At 34.4% G+C, this 13,474-nt stretch overlaps 2 protein-coding genes across 2 annotated transcripts; both read left to right on the top strand.

The window, feature by feature from the left end:
* The first annotated feature begins 516 nt into the window (after positions 1-516).
* LOC124939857 (putative U-box domain-containing protein 50) lies at positions 517-5,824 on the top strand. Its single transcript, XM_047480310.1, has 7 exons — positions 517-872; positions 939-1,051; positions 1,133-1,705; positions 3,368-3,508; positions 3,742-4,284; positions 4,708-5,394; positions 5,499-5,824. Exons 1-7 carry the CDS (start codon positions 704-706, stop codon positions 5,724-5,726), a joined length of 2,454 nt encoding a protein of 817 aa, XP_047336266.1. The 5' UTR covers positions 517-703; the 3' UTR covers positions 5,727-5,824.
* A 2,271-nt stretch (positions 5,825-8,095) lies between these two features.
* LOC124939263 lies at positions 8,096-9,139 on the top strand. Its single transcript, XM_047479753.1, has one exon. It carries the CDS (start codon positions 8,096-8,098, stop codon positions 9,137-9,139), a length of 1,044 nt encoding a protein of 347 aa, XP_047335709.1.
* The last annotated feature ends 4,335 nt before the right edge of the window (positions 9,140-13,474 follow it).

Genomic DNA, 13,474 nt, shown 5'->3' with positions numbered 1-13,474 from the left:
AAAAGTAAAAAATATAAAATATAAATTTACATAGTTGTAATATGATTTAAAATGTATATATTAATTTACACGAAATCAATACAATAAGGAAAACACAAGTTTAATTGAAAGCAAGTGAAATACTTACTCCCAATGTGGTAAAAAATCTAAACATAAATTTTCAAGACCGGATCTAGTTCAAATGGCTCACCAGCTTTATGCATTGACAAAAAAAACAATAAAAAGGGCTTAAAAAACAATAATTGGCTTCATCACTTTCTCTTCTTAAAAATGTATATATTAATCTCAAAAAAATCATTGTTGTCACTTAAAATTACTCGTATAGGGCTAGAAAAATAAAATCAACTATTGATAAGAAAAAAACAAGAACTTTCAAATCAACTATATATTATAAGAAAAAACCAAGAACTTTCAAAATGGTCCAAATTTTCTCTTGAGGTCCCTATCTTTTTGGGCGTTGCTTTCATCGCTCAGCCGGCCTGCACATGAATACTCATAATTAACTAATTTAGAAGAAGAAAAAGAAAAGAGTTCAGCCATAAATGCTGCGGTTTCAAACAGCTTTGTTGACAAAGACTACCCATCTCAGAAAAGTCTTCCCCCATTTCAATTTCATTCTCATTACTTATTAATTCAATCAAGAACGTCGGTTCCATAATCAAAGAATTAGGTTAACTTTGATTCAAGCTTGAATCTTTTCCTTATGGAGTCTAAACCGGAGAAGATCTTTGTCGCGATTGGAGACGATAAGCAAGATGGGTTTTCCACCCTTTCATGGGTTCTCAAGAAATGGTCAAATTCTTCCTCAATCACCATTGTAATTCTTTACTCCACCATCCCTTCATTCAAAGATGGCTTTATTCAAACATACTGTAAGTACCCATATTCTCTCTATTAACAAAAATGGGTTTATCATAATTTTTCCAAAATTAACGCAGTTGGAAAGATGCCTGCAAATTATGTAAACGATGCAACGGTTGAAGCTCTTAGAAAGACTAAAGAAGAAGATAATGATAAACTGTTGTCAGAATACCAAGCTTTCTGTGGAAAGGTTTTCAAATAATTCTTACTTGTTATTATCGATATATATGTATAATTGTTTAATTATTGATTTAGTTCCATGATTTTAAAGGTTCCAACTGAAATTCTCAAGATAAAGAAATACGATGAACCAATTCATAAGCTTTTGGTGGACTTATTATCCGGTCTAGCTGCAACCAAATTGGTGATGGATATTTCGTTTATGAAATACTCTTCATGGAAATCCAAAGGTGCAATAACCGACTCTCTATATATTCAAAGGAATAAACCGGATTTCTGTGAAATGTTCATAGTGTTTGGAGGGAAATTGGTGTTTTTGAGAGAAGATAATATTAATTATAGTGAAGGAATCTCGGTTGAGGATGAGAATGGAATTGTTATAGCTTCTAAGCTTAAAGAGAAAGGAAGTAGTAGTAATAGTATTATGGGATTGTGGGGGAAAATGTTATCGGCAAGGGTCGCCGGAGATCAGAAGAATGTCCTTGACTCGCCGTCTTCTACTGCCGGAAAATATTCCTCCGATGAGTGGGATAATTGTGTTCATGAGATTGAGAGTTATTTTGGTCAACTAATGAGTTTAAATGATAATGATGATAATGAAGATGAAGATGAAAGAAGTAAGGACAAGGAGTGTATGATGGAGATTAGTCGACCGGAAATTATGGTGAGTTTTCAAGTTTAGATATTATTGTTGTTCATCTTTCTTTTTTTTAACCTAACATTCTTTAAGTTGAACCTAATTTAAAAATAAATTATTGTTTCATACTATATAAAATTAATGATTTTGAAAATATGCATATTATTTTGAATTATATTAAATAAAATTATCAATTCTAATATATATATTTATAATAATACATTTTATTTATTTAGAATAATTGGTGAAATATTAATCAAATAAATATCGAATTATTAAGTAAGTAAAATATAATTTATAATAAAAGAATTTTAAAAGAATTGTTACTTTAATTTATATATATATAATTTTATTTATAATATATTATTATTTAAAGTTTGTTATTAGAATAAGTTAATAATTTTAAGAATAAAATTATATATTTTAATTATATTTTAAAAATAGAGTTATATATATATATATATATATATATGTGTGTAAATTTGAAATGTTAATTTTAAAATATTTTATTATAAATTATCATTACCATAGTTTTGTATTTATTTAGTAAATATTTGAATAGATATTTTTATAAAAATTATTGTAAAATAAATTTTATATATATTAGAATTTTTAATTTTATTGTAGATTTGTGATTATTTATAACCCCAACTTAACTTTTAGTAGAATTTAACCTCGTACAATATATTTATTTATTTATTTAAAAAGCTCTTTTCACTTGGCTATTATAGTATAGTGAATTTTTTATTTTATTATTAAAATACAAAAATGTTTACAATGATAAATTTGAATCTTTACACTTGTATTATTTAAAAAAAAGCTAATTTGTTTAAAATTTTAAATCATCTAAAAACACAATTCTTTTCTTCTTAATCTTTACCTCTTAATTAATATTTTTCTTTTATAAAGTGCCTAGCAAATATCTTATAAAGTTATTCAAGAAATGAGGAAAATAATAGATAGTTTGAGGATTTTTAAGTCTAAATCCTTAAGTTTTCATGAAAGTAAAGACTTTATTTTTTTTATTTTTCAATATATACAAACTAATATATTAGTTCATTTTAGATTTTTCTTGGTGTGATTCATATAATTAATTAAATTGTCTCAAGAATATAATTCACAAACATTGATCATGTCAATAAAATTATCTATAAATAATTAATTATATAACTTTTGATTCAGTCTAAACTCTAAATAAAAAAAATTGTCTCAAAAACTTTTGATCACTGTATTCACACTTCTTTTTACTAAAAAAATAATAAAATAAAAAAAACTTAACTAATTACAAATTTGACTAACTTTTTTCAATGAAATCCAAAAACAACAATTTTTTGTGTGCATAAACCTACTTTCTAAATTTACTTATAATATTGAAAATAACTCAAATTCATAATACACCTCAAACAACCTTTTATCTAACAAAAGATGAAAAAAAATAATAATAAGTTTCAACCACTAAAATTTCCATGCCTTATCCTCTCACTTGTTTTGACTACTATTTTCTTGTGATAGTGATTGAACATTGAATACTCTCATCAATGATACAATAATTGTTGTCTTTGGCTTTCAAGAAACATTTACATCTTAAAATATGACCATTTGTATTTGGACATATATAATAAAGATTCAAAACCACTCATAAAAAGACAAATAAAACAAAGAATCAATTATTCCAATGTATTTTATCAGATCGATTCCGATGAAATTGAAGCATTAAGGATTAAAGTCGACAAAGCTCGAGAATCAATCCAACAAATGAGGAACGAAATAAAGGGAAATGTGGAAAGGCAAACCAAAGCTGAATGGGCTCATTCCTTGTGCGCTCGCAGGGTAAGTTTCTTAATTTTTGAAAATGTAACTTATTGTTTTAAAAACAACAAAATAGATACACCAAACTATGTTATATATGATATCATTTATATGATGAATGGACCACTCAATAAAGTTAATCATGGGTAAGTTTCTTCTAATACTAATATATATTCCTAAGTTATTTTAGTTAGTTAATGAGTTCGAGTCTTCCAATACTATTCATTCAATTCAACTTTCTTCGTTAATGTTAGGCCGAGGTGCTTGAAACCCGAATCAAAGAAGAGATTATTAGCCAAACCGAACTAAAAAGAGAGTTTGAAAATATACAAGATCAATCCGAAGACATTTCTAAAGAGATCGAAGACAAGTTGCAAAAACTCAAGTCAATTGTTGAGCTACTAGATGAGCTTTCCGCGAGACTCCACATTTCATCCATGGCCCGATCGCGGGCTGATTTAGAACTCGAGAAGGCTGTGGCAAGAAGAGCCGATACGGTTCGTCAGATCGAGGAGTTGAGGCGTCAGAGGGACGTTTTGCATCGTAGGATTGAGTTTTGCAAGGAAAAGGATGCCATTAGAACGGCTAACCAATTGGGAGAGTTGGAGTTTCAATATAAAGAGTTTGATGCCCAAGAGATTAGGAAAGCTACTGAAGATTTTTCGGAGAATTTAAGGTTGAAATCTGCTGGAAATTTTACAAATGTATACAAAGGTAGAATCAATAGAACCTTTGTTGCAATCAAATTGTTCAACATCCCTGGGGAAGAACTGACTCATGAAGCCTTTCTATCTAAGGTAAAAATAGTTTCTTTTAGTCTTTCCTCTATTTGGTTCTACTTGAGTTTAATTAAAAAAAATATTTTAAGCTTTTTGGATGACCATTTCTTGATTTTGTCAAAAACTATATATATGATCAAAAAAGTTTTAATAGTATGATATATAATATTTTCAATAAATTAAAGACTTTTTCATAGAATTTCATTTAAAAGTTATTCATTAGGTAATAAACCATTATTCCTATATCACATCCCAATTCAAATCATTTTCAATCGTGTCTCGATTTAAAATAACGGTTTATTCTCATACGTTTGTATAGATTCTGTTGAAGACTATACTTGTAACAAAAATATAACTTGAAAATATGATTTAAATTATCAACTAACAATTTTTGTTTGAGTGTTATTTAAATAATCCAATAAATCTTTTGTTTATACGTAGGTACAACTTCTTGGCCAAATACACCATCCCCACATAGTCTCTATGATCGGTTTCTGCGCAGAACTCAAATGCATAGTGTTTGAGTACATGCACCGCGGCTCCCTAAGAGACGTATTATTTGGGAGCCGCAAAAGAAACAGATCTTTAAGTTGGAACTCAAGGGTGCACATAGCATCTCAAGTGTGTTCGGGCCTAGGTTTCATTCACTCGGCCCGACCTAAGCCTTTAGCTCACGGAAGCCTAGATCCATCCAAGATTCTTCTTGACCAAAGTTTAGTTGCAAAAATCCACGGAATCGGGCATATTTGGTGTCAAAATGAATCCGAGACCAAACCCGATATTCGGGCCTTTGGAAATTTGGTGTTACAACTTTTAACCGGAAGGAATTGGGCAGGACTTGTTGAAGAGACAATGTTGGCCGATCATGGGGCTGTCTTAAAGGTTCTAGATCCAACAGCTGGACAATGGCCAATGGATTTAGCGTTGGAGTTTGCGGGAATTGGCTTGAAATGCTTGTCTATGGATATTGGGCCCGAAATGGGATCTCCTATAGCTATAGTTGCAAGTGAAGTAGAAAAAGTGAGAAGGGATGCAGCCAATTTGGTTGGAGAAGACAAAAATCCAAAGAAAGAAGATAATGAGGAGTCAAGTGATGTACCAAGAGTATTTATTTGCCCTATATTTCAGGTTTGGCTATTTTTAAATGTGGTCTAAGTACTTTTGTTAATATTATTATAATTACTATCCATATAGTTAATTAATAATGTTTTTTTTTGTGGTATGATGATTAGGGAGTGATGAAGAACCCACATGTGGCAGCAGATGGGTTTTCATATGAGCTAGAAGCAATAGAGGAATGGTTAAGCAAAGGCCATGATACATCACCCATCACTAAACTCAAGCTTAAACATAAATCTTTCACTCCTAATCACACACTCCGTTCCTTAATCCAAGATTGGAATCATGAGAGACATCGGTCAAGTGGTCTCATACCAATCCATGGAAATAATTACAAGTAATTGAAATAAAGATTAGTAGAATAATACAAAAAATAGTTAATAATTGTATATGAAAAGAAAATGTGAGTTACATTATTTTATTAAGTTTGTTGATATTAGTTGAGGATTTTCAATATTCTCTTGAGTGATTTTAGACATTGATGATGTTATAACTTAGGATCTATAGAGATAGTAGTAATTGATCTTAATTTTCTTAATGATATTATATTTTTTTAATTAAAGAGTCTTGATGATATTATAATCCTTGATCATTGTTTTGACTCTTGAGTTTAAGAGTATTTTTTATTTATTTAGAGAAATTCAATAATTTGCAGAGATAAGTGATTGGTTATCCAATTTTCCATTTCTTCATTCACCCTACTATTATGAATATGTGAATATGTGTTGCAGGCATAGTGTGACTTTATAAAAAAAATGGTAAAATATTTACTTATGTATTCTAATTAAATGAAATGAAATTGACAAATTATTTATTCTTTTTGCATGGTGAAATCTGCTAGTATTAAGAATGACCTAGATTCACTAGGTGATGTTCGAATCTTTGGATGATGTTGAGAAATTTGGATTGAGACACCTAATATGACATTAATATTTGTAGTAGAGTCGTGATAGGCAGGGGCGGAGCCAGGAAGAAAAATTATCTAGGACTAACTCCAATTTTTTTCGCAGCTCAGCACCTCAGATTTAACTTTCTATGTTCCGCTATTTTTTTCCTGTAATTGATACAATAAATTAATTAATTCAAACATATAAAATAAAAGAAGCATGAACATTTACTTTATGAAATTATGAAACAAAACAGTACATTCAAAACATTTAGCATACACATTATTGAAGTTGTGCCCTTCTATTTTTCTTAGAATAAAATTCCTTAATTATTGTATCATTATCAATGTTTTCAGACAGCCCTCGTTCAATATAAATGATCATAGAATCTGTTAAAAATTCTTCTTCCATCTTGTTACGAAGAGTTGTTTTCATGAGCTTCATAGCTGAAAATGCCCGTTCCGTTGTTGTTGTAGAAACAGGAAGAGTTAAAACAAGATGAATCAACTTGCCAATTAAATAAATATATTAGTATAAGTAAACAATATAGTTATATTTCATAAATTATAACCAATGATAAAATTACCTATCAATCAAATTGTAGGTTTTTGACTTATTTGTCTCAACTAATCTTTGACATAATTTAGAAATAGTTGATAAATTCTGAAATCTTTCATTGATAGGCATGTCAAGTTCATAGTGAGCCAATTGTGTTTTCAAGTGGTGCAAATCTTGTGGATCAAAATCTAGATGATAGAATTTCTCAGCAAGTTGATAGATGTGATCAACATTAAGAAGTTTAAAGTTGTCTTTAGGTTACAAAGCACCACTGATCTTAAGAAGTTTGACTGCCCTCGTCCTTTAATCTACTATTAAGCTCTTCAATTTGAAATTCTATTGCAGCAACAAATACATCAAATTGATAGTGGTGCTTAACTGTAATCGAATCCTTTTGTTGACAAGAACGACTTCTACTAGATTTGTAACGAGCTTCCATCCGAGTTATCTCAATGTCATACTTTTCACAAACTTCTTCCACGTAACTGAGTAAAATATCAAACCTTTGCTCTCTCAAAGAATGAAGCAAAGTTTTAGTAGTTGAAACATGGTCCATTGCATTTAAAATATCTAGAGATCTCTCTTCCAATGCTCGAGAAAGTAGATTTGTTAATCTCATTATCTTTTGCATTAAGTGTAGAATGAATTTGAAATCCATTCCAAGAGCCACGCATATTGCTATCACCATCCTATCATTGTCCCCTCATATTATGGATATGCAAGTCATAACGAACAAGAGCATTAGATATTTCTTTCTTAAGTGTTGCAGCGGTTGTATCTGTTGTATTACTCTTGGCTGTTACAACGTTTACAAATAAATGGAAGATCTGCATTAATGAGAAAACGACAGATTTGCAATGATGAAGAAAACAAAATATTTGCAATAATGAGGAAAAGAGAATATTTTCAATAAATTTCATTAAATTAGAAAATTAAGAGTTTTTTTTATTTTAGTATAAATAAAGTGTATGTTGCTCTCATTTGAGGAAGAAAAATAAGAGAGAGATAACAAGTCTTGTAATTATTTTTTTAAGATTTTATAGAAATTTCTCAAAGTTTTGTGAGTGATTCTCTTCCTGGGCCAACATTTGGTATCAGAGCATCAGGTGAATGCCCAAAATCATCCGGTGGGATCAAATGTCAAAGGGTGCAGGATCATCAGGGGCGCAGCAAAACAATGGCATATTCCACTATCCGCAGCTAACACACACGAACTACATCAGTTGGGTGATTCGTGTACAGGCTATGATGGAGGACCAAGGAGTATGGAGGCAGTCGAGTCAGTAGAAGGCACAGAGATTGATGTCCGACTTGATAAGAAGGCGAGGTCATATCTTTTACAAGCACTTCCGGAGGATCTTCTAATGCAGGTGGCAAATAAGAAGACGGCGAAGGAAGTGTGGGATTGTCTCAAGACGAGGTTCGTCGGCGTAGACCGAGTGAAGAATGCACGATTGCAGACATTGAAGAGTGAGTTTGATAGGATGCATATGAACGACATTGAGTCGCTCGATCAATATGCTGGTCGACTCACATCCATATCAGTCAGGTACTCAAGCCTTGGAGAAACACTAAATGATATTGCGATAGTAAAGAAGCTCTTCGACACCGTGCCAGAAAGGTTTATCAGTGTGGTAGCCGGCATCGAGCAGTTTTACAACCTCGAGACGTTAACATTTGAGGAAGTTGTTGGAAGGCTAAAGGTCTTCGAGGAGCGTATGCGCAAGAAAAACACAAACTTTGGAGGAAACGAAGGACAAGTGCTACTCACTCAGGAAGAGTGGAAGGCACGGTTTAAAAAGGACGAGGAAGACTCATTGAACCAGTGGAAAAAGGATTCCACAGATAGTGGGACCCGTGGTCAAGGAGGTAGAACCCGAGGTAGAGGCCAAGGGAGAGGAGGCCGAGGAGCACCATCTCAGAAAGACAAAGAAGGTGGTTCAGGTGGTCGAGGAGCTCCTCGAGACAAGAGTCACATTCATTGTTTTAATTGCAACGAGATGGGACATTACTCAACACAATGTCGAGCAAAGAAGACCGAGGTATCACATCTTATCCACGTAGACAACGTCGAACCAGCATTTCTTATGGTAATCTCGGAAGAGATTCCTCCAATCAATGTTGTCATGCTGAATGAAATGAAGCTGACTCCAGAAATTCAAGAAGCTAAGAACGATGAGACATCAAGAGATGCTTGGTTCTTGGACAATGGCGCTAGCAATCACATAACTGGCGATAAAGAGAAGTTCTTTGAACTAGACGAGGCAATCACTAGAAAGGTGAAGTTCGGAGATGGTTCCACGGTATAAATTTGTGGTAAAGGTTCTATCATGTTCAAATGCAAAAATGGCGACCAGTGGCTTCTCGAGGGAGTTTTTTTCATTCATTCTTTAAAAAGTAATCTAGTGAGTCTCGAACAACTTACGGAGACAGGTCACGGGGTGGTGATGGACGGAGAAGAGCTTGAAGTCTTCGCTAAGAACCCTTCATGCCTTATCATGAAAGTGAGACGAACGCATAATCGATTATATCAAATTTGCTTGAAATTAGCAAAAACGGTTTGTCTTTTAGCTAATCTTGAAGATCCAGCATGGTTATAGCACGCTCGTCTCGGTCATGTTAACTTACAAGCACTAAAGTCCCTCATAAATAAGGGAATGGCTGTTGGTGTTCCAAAAAATTCTCCTCCAAAACAACTTTGTCGAACATGCCTAGTTGCAAAACAAACAAGACAGCCGTTTGCGTTAGAAGCCAAGTTTCGAGCGAAAAAGCCACTCGAATTGTTACACATTGACTTATGTGGGCCAATCACGCCATCAACCCCAGGAGGAAATCGATACTTCATGCTGATTGTTGATGATAATTCCAGGTGGATGTGGCTCCATATGTTGAAAACAAAGGACGAAGCATGCTCTTCGTTTAAGAAGATGAAGCAATTGGTCGAGAATGTGACCGGACTTCGAATCAAAGTCCTTCGTTCAGATAGAGGAGGTGAATTCTTCTCGAGGGAATTTAGAGAGATGTGTGAAGAAGCAGGGATAGAGCGACAATTCACAGCACCATACTCTCCTCAACAAAATGGTGTGGTGGAGAGGCGTAATCGAACAGTGATGGCCATGGCTAGGTCCTTGCTCAAAAGCATGGCAGTCCCGAGCAAGTATTGGGGGGAGGCAGTTCGTCATGCAGTCTATCTTCTCAACCGGGTTACAACCAAAGTTGTTCGAGACAAAACTCCATTTGAGATGTGGACTAGAATGAAGCCACACCTAGCGCACCTTCGTGTTTTTGGGTGTACTGCGCATGCCAAGGTGACCACTCCCCATCTAAAAAAGTTAGACGACAAAAGTCAGTCGTTTGTATATTTAGGTGTCAAAGAAGGAAGTAAGGCACACAGGTTGCTCGAACCACAAAATGACAAGATCCATGTGAGTCGTGACGTTGTGTTCGAAGAAAGTGCAGTATGGGATTGGCAAAATGAAAAGAGTGATCAACCCATCAAAGTTTACGAAGAGGTTAATCACGAGCATGTTGGAATTCGAATGATCCCATTTGAGAGTGGATCGACAAGAGGACAGTATACTTCAGAAATGTTCCAAGAGGCTGTCTCGAATCCTCCACAGCTCGAGCAAGTGACTGAAAAAACAGACTAAGGTGATGGTTTACCCACTCCATGGTCAGGTGGACACATTGGGAGTGATGAAGGACCTGTTCGATACAAGAACATGACCGATATCTTGGAAGAAGCACCTCGAGTGACACTTGATTTTGAAGACTTGATGTTAGCACAGACGGAGGAACCTTCTTGCTACAATGAAGCGGTTGGACAACCACAATGGGAAGAAGAAATGACTAAAGAAATTGAAGCCATAGAGAAGAATGAGACGTGGTCTCTCGTCCCATTGCCCGTCGGACACAAGGTAATTGGACTCAAATGGGTATTTAAGCTCAAGAAAAACTCAGATAGTGAGTTGATCCAACACAAAGCTCGTTTAGTTATAAAGGGATATGTGCAACGACAAGGCATTGACTTCGAAGAAACCTTCGCTCCAGTTGCTTGAATGGACACAATTCGAGTCATTCTTTCCTTGGCAGCCAATTGTGGTTGGAAAATATATCATCTCGATGTAAAGTCAGCTTTTCTCAATGGAGAACTGGAAGAGGAAGTGTACGTAACTCAACCGGAAGGATTCAAGACAACAGGGAAGGAGAATATAGTGCTTAAATTAAAAAAAGGCATTGTATGGCCTGAGGCAAGCTCCTCGTGCGTGGAATCTAAAGTTGGACAAAAGTTTGAAGAAAATGGGTTTCGAAAAGTGTACACAGGAGCAAGCGGTGTACACAAGAGGCAATGCTAATACCCGAATTATTGTTGGTATTTACGTGGATGATCTTATTTTAACAGGTGGAGATCCAAAGGGTGTCAAACTTTTCAAGAAGCAGATAATGGGGGAGTTCGAGATGAATGATCTCGGATTGCTTTCATACTACATTGGAATCAAGTTAGATCAGTTCGAAGGAGGTGTATCGATCAAGAAGACAACATATGCCAAAAAGGTGTTGAACCAATTTGGAATGCTTGATTGTAACTCAACAAAGGCACCAATGGAGCATAGGGCTCAACTCTATAAGAATCCCGAAGGACAACTAATTGATGCAACTGAATATCGAAGAGTCATTGGTTGTCTGCGATATCTCCTTCATACAAGGCCAGATCTTTCTTATGTTGTTGGTGTTGTCAGTAGATTCATGGAGAGGCCAACTGAGATACATCACAAGGCAGTGAAGCCGGTGCTTCGATACCTTCAAGGCACTATACACTTAGGTATAGTGTTTCGAAAAGGAGGCGGTGACGAGGAAATAATGGGTTACTCTGATAGTGATCTCGCAGGTGACCTAGATGACCGGAAAAGTACGGGGGGCATGTCGTTCTACATTAACGATAGTCTTGTTTCGTGGAACTCCCAGAAACAGAAAACAGTGGCATTATCCTCATGTGAAGCAGAGTTCATGGCGGCAGCAGCGGCAACGTGTCAAGCACTTTGGTTGAAATCATTGTTGTTTGAACTAAGTGGTTCGAAACCTAAGGCAGTGAAGCTCTACGTTGACAACAAGTCTGCACTTGCACTCATGAAAAACCCAGTTTTTCATGGTCGTAGCAAACACATCGACACGAAATATCATTTCATTCGAGAGTGTGTTGAAGGAAGTCAAATCAAAGTAGAGTTTGTTCGAACGGATGAACAGAAGACCGACATACTTACGAAAGCTTTACCAGCATCAAAACTGGTGATGATGCGACACCTGATCGGTGTTCGTGATCTCGAACCATGCCAGGACTAAGGGGGAGAATGTTGTATTACTCCTGGCTGTTACAACGTTTACAAATAAATGGAAGATCTGCATTAATGAGGAAAACGGCAAATTTGCAATGATGAAGAAAACAAAATATTTGCAATAATGAGGAAAAGAGAATATTTTCAATAAATTTCATTAAATTAGAAAATTAAGAGTTTTTTTTATTTTAGTATAAATAAAGTGTATGTTGCTCTCATTTGAGGAAGAAAAATAAGAGAGAGATAACAAAGTCTTGTAATTGTTTTTTTTTAAGATTTTATAGAAATTTCTCAAAGTTTTGTGAGTGATTCTCTTCCTGGGCCAACAGTATCATCCACATTTACAATGACAATGAACCGTTCTCGTAACCCATCAATATCCACAAATCTTAACACAAGAGCCATCTGCTCCTTGTTAGATGCATCTCTTGCTTCATCAACTAAAATGCAGAATTTGACATCTTCAATTTCCTGGCGAATCTTTGTTCTCACTTTGTTGGCAATAACATTCAATACATCTTTCTTAATATTCGGAGAAGTGTGCTTTGCATTCTTTGGAGCTTTTTCTAAGATAGTGTTTACAATACTATCATTCAATTTTTCCCATAAATTTTATCATCTCGATAAAATTTCCACGATTATTAGAAGATGAAGACTCATCATTCCCTCTCAATGCACACATTTACAAATTGAGTCACCGAATGTTTTCAATAGTTGTTGTAAGCCGTAATATGTTCTTTTGTTTTTAATCTGAAGACTATGCATTCAGTACTTTGTCAATATGACAAGGGATATTCATTAGATTATAAAGATATTCAACTGCACTATTATGTGGTGAAGTATTACATCCTATATGCATAATAAAAACGCATATATCCCTATCATTAACTCGATTTCAATATTTGAATCTATCTGTTGTAAATGCAGGTTTTCGGGGTTGCTTATGTTCAAACAAGAAACATGGAAAACAAAAAGTAGAATCTTTTAAAGGAGAGTATTCTAACCAAGTAAATTTCTTAAACCAATGACTTTGGAACCGTCGATTTTGATTTCCAAATTTGGTCAGCGAGTACTCATCTTTAATAGGTTGATATGGCCCCATCTTGATATAAGCTCGTCTAATTTCATCCATTTGATTAAAAGGATATTTCCATATCGGAATACGTAATGTTGGATCAGGTTCAAGAGAACTTACATCAACATCAATTCTAGGAGATTTGTTAGGTTCTTGAGCAGGGACATTTGAGATATCGATAGTTGATTAATTACCCCCATTGACTTGTACATAACTGATCTTTTGAATTAAAAAAT

Source organism: Impatiens glandulifera, chromosome 5 (genome assembly GCF_907164915.1).
Source record: "Impatiens glandulifera chromosome 5, dImpGla2.1, whole genome shotgun sequence".
Classification (NCBI taxonomy): Eukaryota; Viridiplantae; Streptophyta; class Magnoliopsida; order Ericales; family Balsaminaceae; genus Impatiens; species Impatiens glandulifera.
Note: the sequence above shows the minus strand (reverse complement) of the source record. Positions and strands in the feature narration are given on the sequence as shown.

Excerpts from the sequence above, each read along its gene's own strand:
- LOC124939857 (XM_047480310.1), top strand. The coding sequence starts at position 704 with ATGGAGTCTAAACCGGAGAAGATCTTTGTCGCGATTGGAGACGATAAG. Across the intron at positions 873-938 it reads TGGCTTTATTCAAACATACT|TTGGAAAGATGCCTGCAAAT; the intron begins GTAAGTACCCAT and ends AAATTAACGCAG. Across the intron at positions 1,052-1,132 it reads ACCAAGCTTTCTGTGGAAAG|GTTCCAACTGAAATTCTCAA; the intron begins GTTTTCAAATAA and ends ATGATTTTAAAG.
- LOC124939263 (XM_047479753.1), top strand. The coding sequence starts at position 8,096 with ATGGAGGCAGTCGAGTCAGTAGAAGGCACAGAGATTGATGTCCGACTT.